General features: G+C 27.7%; 2 protein-coding genes across 3 annotated transcripts in view; one reads left to right on the forward strand and one right to left on the reverse strand.

Moving 5' to 3' along the window:
* The window catches only part of LOC108745569 (chitooligosaccharidolytic beta-N-acetylglucosaminidase), an 8,645-nt gene extending 7,496 nt beyond the window's left edge, over window positions 1-1,149 (forward strand). The window contains exons 6-7 of the mRNA XM_018481792.1: window positions 260-390; window positions 712-1,149. Coding sequence (XP_018337294.1) covers window positions 260-390; window positions 712-947 — 367 coding nt within the window. The 3' untranslated portion in view covers window positions 948-1,149. The remainder of the gene's footprint in view (window positions 1-259; window positions 391-711) is intronic.
* Window positions 1,150-2,663: 1,514 nt separating this feature from the next.
* Window positions 2,664-11,792, reverse strand: part of LOC108745567 (adenylate cyclase type 2) — a 40,631-nt gene continuing 31,502 nt past the window's right edge. For both annotated transcript variants that reach the window (XM_018481790.1, XM_018481791.1), the window contains 13 exons: window positions 10,979-11,106; window positions 9,663-9,821; window positions 8,381-8,513; window positions 6,972-7,042; window positions 6,486-6,591; window positions 6,362-6,420; window positions 5,832-6,002; window positions 5,132-5,369; window positions 4,745-4,917; window positions 4,419-4,656; window positions 3,743-3,997; window positions 3,350-3,467; window positions 2,664-3,135 (listed from right to left, as the gene is read on the reverse strand). In XM_018481790.1, the coding sequence (XP_018337292.1) occupies window positions 2,870-3,135; window positions 3,350-3,467; window positions 3,743-3,997; window positions 4,419-4,656; window positions 4,745-4,917; window positions 5,132-5,369; window positions 5,832-6,002; window positions 6,362-6,420; window positions 6,486-6,591; window positions 6,972-7,042; window positions 8,381-8,513; window positions 9,663-9,821; window positions 10,979-11,106 (2,115 nt within the window). In that variant the 3' untranslated portion in view covers window positions 2,664-2,869. The remainder of the gene's footprint in view (window positions 3,136-3,349; window positions 3,468-3,742; window positions 3,998-4,418; window positions 4,657-4,744; window positions 4,918-5,131; window positions 5,370-5,831; window positions 6,003-6,361; window positions 6,421-6,485; window positions 6,592-6,971; window positions 7,043-8,380; window positions 8,514-9,662; window positions 9,822-10,978; window positions 11,107-11,792) is intronic.

Here is an 11,792-nt window from a genome sequence, read left to right on the forward strand (position 1 = left end):
TTTTTTTGAACAATTAGAAAATTATATAAAAATGATGTGAATCTTTTTAAAATTTATGTAAAAATTCTGAAAAATTATGTGACAATTTCTAAAAAATTTTTATTAGAAATGTATCAGTATTTGACTGTTTGTAAATAAAAAATTAATATTAATAATTATTTATCACGCTAATAAATTGTCATGTTAAATATATTCTATGAATATACATGCTAAAGCTTCTTAAGATTAAATATTAATTATATTTTTTCTTTTTATATAGATTTGGAGCTTGGATAGGCGAAGGCAATAATTGGTGCTCGCCGTACATTGGATGGCAAAAAATCTACGAAAATTCTCCGTTAGAGATGATCAAGAAACAAGGATACGGAAATAAGAAGCATCTCATTCTAGGTAAATTCCCTGTTAAAATATTAAGACTTTATGAATTGTGAGTTATGAGATAATGTTAAAACGTTAAATAATAAAGATCACATCTAAAGTTATTGTTGCATTGTTAAAAATTGTTTGTGTTATCTTAATACATTCAAAAGAAAAAGAGAACGGTTAGAAATATTATTAAAACTTGTTGATTAAATAAATTAATTTAATAAAAAAAGATATACAGATTTAACTTTTATATTCGACATAACGCATGTAGTTTATAACATTGATACGCTGAATAATTACAATTTGATTGATCATGTATTTGTGTTATATGTATTTGTTTTATAGGTGGAGAAGCAGCACTTTGGACCGAACAGGCGGACAGCGCAAATATTGATATGAAATTGTGGCCAAGATCGGCCGCGATGGCTGAAAGATTATGGAGCGAGCCGAATTCCAAATGGCATCACGCTGAACACAGAATGTTGAAGCATCGTCAGAGACTCGTTGAATTACAAAAAATCAACGCGGATAGTTTGGAACCTGAGTGGTGCTTGCAAAACCAAGGTTCGTGCTACGCATAAACAATAAACCTACGATGTTATAAAAATTTGTATCTATTTTGCTTTTACGCAATTTCATTGTTTCCATATATCTGATATTAGACTAAATCATCAGTTTTAATCTTGTCGTCGTTTTGTTTTTTCTTACATTTTTTTCCTTTCTTCGTCTTCGTAGAAACCTCATTAACATTTGACAAAAAGTTTAAAAGTTTTTCATGTTTAGTCGATTATGGTGCAAAAATTATACTGCATAAAAATTAAATTTTTCTTAAAGAAAAACACATACTTTGTTTAAAAGAAATCACATATTTTTTCATTTATTTCATACAAACTTAGATATTTAATTAAGAACAATCTGATTATCTAATAAGTTACGTCGTAATAATTATAATGTTTATTAACATTTTATAAAATAAAACTTATCCAATTTATTCTCTAATTATAAGAGATGATAATGTTATAATCGAAGTGAATCTTATTACCGTATTTTTATTCACATTTATAATATTTTCGAATTGTGAAGAAAAATAGATGGCTTAGCAGAAAAAGCAGCTTTACAATTATTGAAAGGTTATTCAATAATATAATTACTTTATACTTTATATATTAGATTCACTGATGAAGTAAGTGCAAGAACCAGTCATATTAAAAAGTCTTACAACAATTGTGTGTGTAAAGCTACTTTTTCTGTTGAATGCAGCCTATAAATGTTAGCTGTATAAACCAATATCGTACATTGAATGTATATCAAGATGATTGATTGAAGAACTGTCACTGTTTTTCTTCATGAAATTCGAAATTTATTTATCGCAGAAAATATATATTTATGATACATAATCGATATTTTTTGAGAGCTGCGATAATATTTCGATACGCATATATACATTCCTATATGTATTAATTCTTACACATGCTGTGTAGCTCCATGTAAGAACGGCGAACTCGTAAAATTAGATTTCGGAAATCCCTCATCGCATAAACGGATTTCAAATTCGTAATCTGTGTAAAGAATAACAGCGACAGTTTTCGCGATAAGCGGCTATAGAACACAGAAAGCAAGGGTGCCTACTTATTTTCCCATGAGAATCCATGGGCATGAGCTATCGAAGCTCAATAATTGTGTTACAATTACATCTGTCAAGATGTCATAAAGAAGACATACGTATATATACAGATAATCTACTTAGACAGGTACGGTATACTTATGATTACTTGTCATAAGTCAAACGCTGGATTGGGAGTAAAATTGTGAATTTGAAATTTTTCTGCAATGATTCTGGGGTACCTTGTAAAAAATAAATGTATGTAAAAAATCATTTGCTTTGTCTCTGACACACATTTTCTAATTCTCAACAATGATAATTATTTATACTATTTGTCGTTTCCTTTTAAATGCAAAATAAAACATTAAAAAATTAGTAATTTAGAATATTTATATTTTTATGAATCATATATCGATTATTTATTTTTTCTTTAAAGCTTTTGTTTACTTATTTCTTATCACAATGAAATTGTGATAGTGAACAGGAGCTTTAATATATAACATCAAATGGAAAATAATAAAATTATTATTACATTGAATATATATTGCAAACATTTCAATTTTTATGATAAATTTAAAAATAATGTAATTTCCTTTATATTATATCTTCTCGCGAAATTAAAATCTTATTTACAAGTTAAATGAGTAAATATAATAAATATTTTACAGATTTTACATAAACAGATAAATAGAGCGTTAAAATTCTAAAATCACACTTGATTTTCAATATATCTTTCTTATTCGTCTAGATGACTTAAGCGAAATTCTATTCCCTGCAACGTTTCGAACTTCGCTTTTTTGTAAAGATCGATAGTACCATTGAAGAAATCTTTTTCGATTATGAGATAAAATTTGATTTTTTAAATCTATTTAATCTGTTTTAATGATTCGTGATTCATTGCTAATAGTTGTCTCCTTTATCGTCAAAAGGTGTCTTCACGAAATACGTTGTAAGAGTTCCTTTGCCTTTCACATATGTCGGTCCTCGGCAAATAAGTTCATATCCGGCGTTAATAAGAATCTTGGCAGTGTCTTCAGTGACTTGAAGTTTACCCATTTCACCGCAACTATCCATTCTAGAAGCCACATTTACCGTATTTCCCCAAATGTCATATTGCGGCTTTTGGGCACCTACAACGCCAGCTATCACCGGACCGTGATTTAAGCCTACAATAAAAATATATTACTTCTTTATTTCACCGAGTTAAAGTGACAATTGACAAGTGTTAATATATGTATATAATTCATTACGCAATTGTTTATCGTTTAATATTCTTATTAAAAATATTTAAATTAAAAAAGGTATTTTAATAAAAAGAATTTAATAATGAAAGCGTTAATGATAATTATATAATATAATTTCTATTTCATCTGTTATTACCTATTCTCAATTTGAATCTCTGGAAAGAATCTCTGTTGATTTGATCCAGAATCGTCATAAGCGCGATGGCAAACTCGACGAGAACGATCACATTGTGGTCTTGTTGTTTCAATAGGTCCTGCATAAAACAAATGAAGAACAATATTATTTTATAATAATTTTTTTTATTAGAATAAAAAATAATAAAAAATATTCTAAGCATATATGTATACATATCGATTTATCATATGGAATTATTTTATGCATGATAAATATTTACTTGATTAGCTTTTCAAAAATAAATCAAAATTAATTAAGGTATACATTGATCATTGTTGAACGTTATAAAGAGAACAGGTTTCTAAAGAAATTACTTAAATTTTCGACTTTATAAATTTAATTTTATAATCTTACTTTGCCATCACCATCTTCTTTTCCTGGGCTCAGGCCGGACGCCAGCATATAAGTACTACCTATCGTCTTAATCTTTTCGATACCCGAGAACTTCGGCTTGAGTAAGAGTTTGTCGAAGTCACAAATGATTTCATTAAGTAGACGCAAACACTCGAGACCTTGTTTATTTATGTCGGTTTCGTCATAAAATTCCTTGTAATTCGGAATTGACGCGAACATCACAGCAATGCTGCTATATCTTTCATGATAGAGTTCCTGTTAGAAGACAACAATAATCTTTCCTTCAATATCAATACACTAATAAATTAATTGATTTTTACTAAATTATTGATTTTCCTAAATTACTATGATCGGAAATATTATCTGGGAGATCCGAAAAAAAATTTTTAAAGTATGACTAATATCAAAATTCTAATTACTTTAAACTGTTATAACTTTTTTCCTATTCATGATCCCAGAATAAAAAACTAGTTTGAATATTCTACACATTTATTTTGTGGCATATTTTAAGTGCTTATCGAATATTAATTATGTATCAATTATGTATATTGAAATGTGCAAATTTCGTTAATTATGGCATATAAATTAGATTTATCAAAATTATTACTTTTTAATAAATTAATTCATTGCATACACGATGAAAATAATTTCGAAAATCGCAATTTTAAGAGCTGACCTGCATAGCTCTCGTAGCTAAAAAGTGATCAGCCACATGTGCTGGAAGAATGTTTTCCAAGAGAATCTTGTTGATGCCTCTCATAGTTTCTACCTCGTCTTGTTCGACTCTCAACTTACTCTTCCATAAAATATCCATTCTGGATGTGTATTCTACTTGTCTGTCGAGAATGTGCAATATCAGACTGACGAGAACGAGTAAATATCCCACTTGCATCAGATAATGGACGCCATAAAACCTGCGAAAATGTGGCTCATGTAACATTGCAAGACCGAACTTGCGATTTATTTCATGTGCTGTTTGAATTTTTAGAACGCCTTACTTACTTGACGCCACTTGACGCCTTGTTCTCATAATACATTTGGATTACTGGTGCTTGAGAGAAGATTACGAGTATTATGATAACGGATAGGAGCATTACGCCTAGCTTCAGCAAGAAATCGACCTTCAAGTGTGTCCAGCCAATTACTAATGCTATTACTGGAGAATATATATATACCTGAAAATGTTATTTATTAAAAGCAAATAGGTAATCACGTATAAATTTGTCTTAAAAGAGTTTTATATTAATACAAAAATAATGATAAATAATGCTTTTTAAAACTTCCACTTAATAAATAATATAAAAGGAATTGTTAAAAATTTTTTAAGATAACCATGCAATATATTTTTTTTAAAGACGTAAATAATCGGAAAATTTTTAATATACGCACTGGTACAATATTGTATCCTGCAATGTAATCAACTTCGATCAGACTAATGACTGATGATGCGATAGCTAGTAGTGCCGTTATCAAATATACTGTTATTCTAATACCCCGGCTAAGTGCGATTTGATTTGTCGTTTCTTCAGTATTTTCAGAGTCGGTTTTTCCACTAAACCAAGAAATTGCAGCGAATATAATTAGGGATGCTAAACCAGCTGCAAAGCAACCGTAAACTATGATGCTTCTGTGAAAATAAACGATAAGATTGATTTTTAAAATATTAAGTAGAAATAAATTAATGAAAGAGATTAATTAAGTTTGATAAATTAATTGTTAAAATATTAGGTACCGCGGAAAATTCGTGTCGTTTTTTTCAAGAGATGTTTATAGGGAGAAAAACGACACACATTTCTACGGTATCTAATATTATCAATATGTCTAATTAAATTATATAAATAAAATAAATCACCTAATTAAATAAATATACTAACAATATAATAGTTCTATTTTATGAATATTAAAAAGATAAGTTATATTAATAATATAGTTTTATTTTGTAAAGATATAGAAATATTGATTTTTTTACGAGTTATGATATTAAAATATTAGAGTAATAGAGTTAATAGAATAAGAAAGTGAGAACTAACTCAAATATCAAATAGTTTTAAATTGTCGATTAATAATATTTGATTAAATTGTAGTTCACCTTGGTAGATAGATGATTTGGATACAGAACATGATAGCGTAAACCACATTGGAGGCCACAACATACCAAAGATATTGCTCATCTCTCTGCTCTCGATATAGCTGTTCTTGACTTTTTTCCTTGAACCAAAAGGTAAAAGGCGAAATTTCTTCACTTCCGCCACACCAGTGTCTACAATGTACATAAAAATAGAAATCATTTCTGTATTACAAATTAGTCGATTTAATATAAGTAAGCATGATTCTCATGTTTGTCGTTTCAAAAAAAATTATATAATATTTATTTCGAAAGGGATAGTAAAATAATAAATTGTATCTAATAATAGCTACATGCATACCGTGTAATTATGTAGAAATGCGATAATGAAAAGAAGAGTGATACAATTATTATTAAATTTCATTAAGCTATTAGTGATTAAACTAGATTTTTTTGTGTGATATTAACATGATGTCAAATAAATAATCTTAATTTCTCTATTAATATAATGTTGACATAAAGTAAATATAGGTATGTATACGTATGTAACTCACTGTGTATCAAAACAGCTGGCATTATTTGCCAATAGATTCGATTCGATCATTGCTATGCTCTATCGAAAAAAGTACATTTTAATTATTTTATTAAAATATTTATGGAAATAAAATAGTAGCTTACTGTTAGGCCAATATTTTTTGCTAATGTCGCTTCCGCTATATTAGCGAAAGGCTTATCCGCACCCCAACATTCTACATATTTTGTCATTTTGCTACTAGGTCTGGATCTATAAAAAAATAACATTTATTATTGAAATTGTTATTAATAAATTCTATATAATGTTGTTATTGTTTGTTATTCTTTAAAAAAAACTAGGAATATAATGTAATGTATTATTTTTAACAAGATAATTGATCTATAATATTAAAATAACAGATAAATTTCAAAGAATAGCATATCATAAAATAAAATATTTTAAATGTGTATTTTTAATTCTTTTTAATACATTTTCTATTCATAATTTATCATGAAACATATAATATATTGACAATTAAAGCTTTTAGCTAAAAGCTTTTATTGTGAAGCCATTACTGTTACAATATTAACATTTTTGCATAAATGTTAATTTGATAAGAATTGAATTATACAGAATTATGTAAGACATGCCTAGAAGGTATTGGTCCAGGTCCTTGTATACGATTTCCACCATTTTCCATTCCATTTTCTTCTCGATTTTTCTGTAGAGAGTAAAAAGCAAATTTTCTGAAGATACTTTTATTTTAACGCGCAACTATAATGTATATGTGTGTTAGAATTCTCGTCAGAGAGAAAATTATTTTAAATATTTCAAATAAGATTAAATTTTTTATTTTTACAAAAAAAATTATCTACAGAAAATATCTTTGCTAGGAGAACATTTATCTTATTATTGTAAGATAGGACAAGTGAATTTCAAGCAACGGATATCAATCACTGTCACTATTATTATCAAATATCCGTCTTTACACACAAAGAGTAATATAAATGTTTCTACGATAAAAGAAAAGTTTCAATCATAACAAGGAAGAATTTTCCATTTTTATTACATCAAAGATTTATATTTTGCATAATCATAATTTTCGTATGTAGAGGAAAGTAAAAGGCATGGTACGCTGAAAGAAAAACGCGATTTAGCGAGCTTTTAAACAAGTTTTTAACGAGCTTTTAAGATACATATTTATTGAGACGATAAACGAAGCATTATGATTTAAACTTCGTTTATACAGAGATAAGGCACGGCTTAATTTACTCGGATTTCTTGTTTCGCGACGAACTTTATCATCACTTTGTGATAAATTATTCAATGCGATACTAATGCGAATCTTCTATTCCTTCTCATAAAGGAAACCACTGTTCGTTAAATTCTCCTCGTTCAATGTAATTGTCGCGAAAGTTTTAGCATTTTAGAATGTAATTTGGTTAAAAGTAAATTATTTTTTTGTAAAGAATTAAAATTTTTACTATTTTATATATAACATTCAAATAATATTATAAAGTGAATAAATTAGAATTATAAAAAATTATTTAATATTATTATTTGCAATAAAAACAAAAAAATACAACTTTTAAGAATCGTATAGTTAATTTTTTTAGAAATTTTTACATCGTGAAGTATTACATTAACATTATACTTACATACTTATTTGTTTTTTTTTCAATGAAAAAAAATGCATTCTTTAAAATATTCTAAATTATTTTTTTGCAATATAAATTAACGTACTACTGCAAATTGCTCTTTAAACTAATTTTTACATTCAATCTTTATTTGTATAATTAATACCGATGAAGATAAAGTGTGTATTACTATAGCAAATGAGGAGATAGATTGGATTGTGTTTTTCCTTCGGCGATACCGGTAAGACAGTTTCTTTTGGCGAAAGATTAAGCAACAAGAGTTAAGCACAATATAAATTATTAAGCAAATATAAATTATTAACCAAAAATTAGAAGTGGCTAAGTGAGTAGGTAAGTGAATTAGGTTTTTGTAAGAAAGAAAATTTTAAGTTACAATAAATATTTAGCGAGTTTCTACTTACTTTCGGTGGCACAATAAGAAAAGTCTCTATTTTGTGCTGAGCAAGATAACTTTCCCGAGATCCTCCGTCGCCTGGTTCAACTTCAAAACGATCGCCTAGTTGTAATAGAGTAGCCTTCGTTATATGAACCCTCCTTAAAATTAAAAAGAAATTTTATAATAGAATTTAAATAACATAATTATTTTCTCATTTATGCATAGTAATCCGTTATTATGTATAAAAGAGAACTGATCTCTCTGGTGAAAGTTTTTCTCATAATTTTTATACGAACGGAACATTTTTCAGAAATACTCAGAAATATTCGGAAAGTTTACATTTCTTTCAGAGTTTTTCATACAAGTGAATTCTAAAATATTCTGAAATTTCTCCCTAATTTTTAAAAAATATTTTTAAATTTTTTAGATTTTATATACATTTCATCAGAAATTATACTTACAAAAAATCTTATAAAAATCTTATAATATTTCATAATTAACATATATGAAAAATTCTGAGAAAAGATGTAGATTTTCTGAAAAATGTTCCAATTCGTATAAAAAATATGAGAAAGTTACAAAATTATAGAGAAATTCTGAAAAATTATATAAAAAATTATAAGAAAAATTTTTACCAGGGCATTTACATTTTTTAATTATTTATGTACAATAATCTCTTTTTATAATGGGTTTTCTATAAAAAAAATAGAATTATTTTTATTGTTGCATAATATTAAGACTTTATAGAATTTTAGAAATTTCAAAAAATTAAAATAATGTTCATGATTGTTCTCTTTTACAATAATGAGTTTTCTACAATAAACCATTACCTATAAAGCTATAAATCTTAAACCGTAAGAAATTGACCGATCCTAATAGATTATTTTTCTCACATTCGATGTGATTGGTCAATTTCTTAGAGTTTAATACTTAAGTTTAGGTAATGACTTATTGCAGAAAACCTCTATTATTGTAAAAGAAAACAATGACTAACATTTTTTTATTTTTAAAAATTTCTAAAATTCTATAAAGTTTTAATATACAACAATAAAAGTAATCTTAATTTTTTTTTTCAATATTATGTAAACAGAAATTAAATATAAGAACAGTTATACATTGTTATATCAATATATTTCATAAAATAATAAAATCTCCTAACTAAATAAATACCCCAAATGCTGACGGTTCAGCAGATAACAATAAAGCACTTTGTTCTGTATGTAATACGATATGCGTTGTACCGCAGTGTGGTAGAGATGAAGACCAATATAGATCGAGAGGATCATGACAGTGGTGAGTCGTCTTACCCTGGTAGACCGCCGCTTTCCATGTGATTGGCTAAGGTCACGTCGTCGCTCCACACGTCGAATTGCCATTTCCGCAAACCGAGTACTCCGCACAGCACGTTCCCTGTGTGAATTCCTATCCTCATGTCAACGTTAAAGCCGGTAGCTTCGCGGACAAATCTACAGGTAACAAAATTCAATTTGAAAATACTTTTTATCTTGCATTTTTATGAAAACACATGTTACTCCTGCATTCTTGCTGCATTGTCCTTTAAATTTGACGATTGTTTGATGAATTAGGTTGTTATATAAATTTAATTTAATATTCAATCAGATCCGCGGAAATGTTAAAGGTACCCTTTATTATAGCAACTAAATATTAACATAAATTGTAGAGACTATATTTAAGTGCCAAAGAATTATAATTAAAGAAAAAATAATTTTTTATTTGATACACAAGAGAGAGAGAGAGAGAGACATTGTTATTAGAATGTACTGAGAAACGTTAAATGTCAAGAACAATTATTAAAAAATAATGGGCAAACTTTTAAGAATAGACTTCTCAAAACTACCAAGGATAATAAGCAACAGTTGACTGGTCGATCGCGCTGTTCTGTAATTAATGTCTATGTAACACTAAGTGGTTCTATTAATCCTCTAATTCATGTTACCGCATTTCAATGCGTGAACAATATTGACAAATCACGCACGCGCGCGCGCACACACACACACACACACATATACGTCTACATTATTAAAGCGCAAGAGACATTTAACTAGATTTATGCCAAAATGTTAAATTTTCAACTATTATCAATCATGATGATATATGTTTATAACTATGTAATGTAACTCAGCATGACATAAAATTGTATTGATATAAAGATATTATATAAAGATATTATGTTTTTTATATTCTTATTTAAAATTATAAAAAAAATTCAAAGTTTTTAAAAATGTTTTTTCTAGAATTTTTAAAATTGAGTTACTGAAATAATTGGATAGGCAAAAAATCTCTGAAATATTATTTCAATAATTATACGCATCATTGTACGTATACTTGAGAAAAATGAGAAAGAAGAAAGAACACTGTCGAATACACTCTATAATATATTGCAATGTTCTACGTGCTTTTACAGAAAACTCTCTCTTTTTTGTACATTTCTCTGCGCATAAAAGTAACGTCGCGCAATTATTTCCATGTTTCTTTTTTCATCCTATTAAGCTTCAAGCAATAATTAAGGAATAATCAGGTAGAGAAAAACGTATGTAACTAACGAACTGTCTCTCGTTTGTAATGTATAGTTTTATTATATTGTATTTTATTTGATTCTTACCTAATGGCATCGATCATTTGCAATCCCATATTTACACAATTGTAAGCATGATTCGGACGAGAAACGGGAAGTCCAGAAACACAATAGTAACAGTCACCCAAAATTTTGATTCTCATGCACTGATTATCCTGAAACATCATAAATTAATTCATTATTAAGCTTTAACGTTCCGTAACAAAGTGAAATTTTGCTTTGTGATAAAAATAAAAGGATTCTCTCTTTAATAGAAATTTTAAATACTTTTTAAGATAAAAAATAAAAAAAAATGTGTATTAAATATTTTATATTTATTAATATATTTATAATTATTTATAAACAGTCCTTTATTATTTATATAAATTGTCACAACAAAAACCATAATTCTTAATATTGCAGTTATGATTAGTTTTAAAAATAATTGTGAAAATATACGGTAAGATTTGTTAATTAATTAATAAAATCTCTTTGAGACTTGCTTTATAATTGCCCTCTTTCCCTTATTATCGATAAATCAAAATATCCCTGCGGCGATATTTGCGATTCTGCGAAGAAAAATATACTACGAAGTCAGAAAATAGACAGAGGCTTTTCCGGCATAGCTTTGATAATATCGTGTATATTTCATACAAATGGAATAAAGTTTTTCCATCTGCGTCATCGTTTGCCTATCGCGAAATATCGCACGTTTGCCAATTCAACTGCAAACGGCAGAGAAAAGAGCGAGAAGTCGAAAAGTTTGAACGAATGTTGAACTAGTTGGAAAATATCTATCGACGCCTATGTGATACACGACGCTATTCCTAGTGTAATAGAATACTTTTGCAGAACTTGGAAT

Source organism: Trachymyrmex septentrionalis, unplaced genomic scaffold, assembly GCF_001594115.1.
Source record: "Trachymyrmex septentrionalis isolate Tsep2-gDNA-1 unplaced genomic scaffold, Tsep1.0 scaffold14, whole genome shotgun sequence".
In the NCBI taxonomy this organism is placed as follows: domain Eukaryota; kingdom Metazoa; phylum Arthropoda; class Insecta; order Hymenoptera; family Formicidae; genus Trachymyrmex; species Trachymyrmex septentrionalis.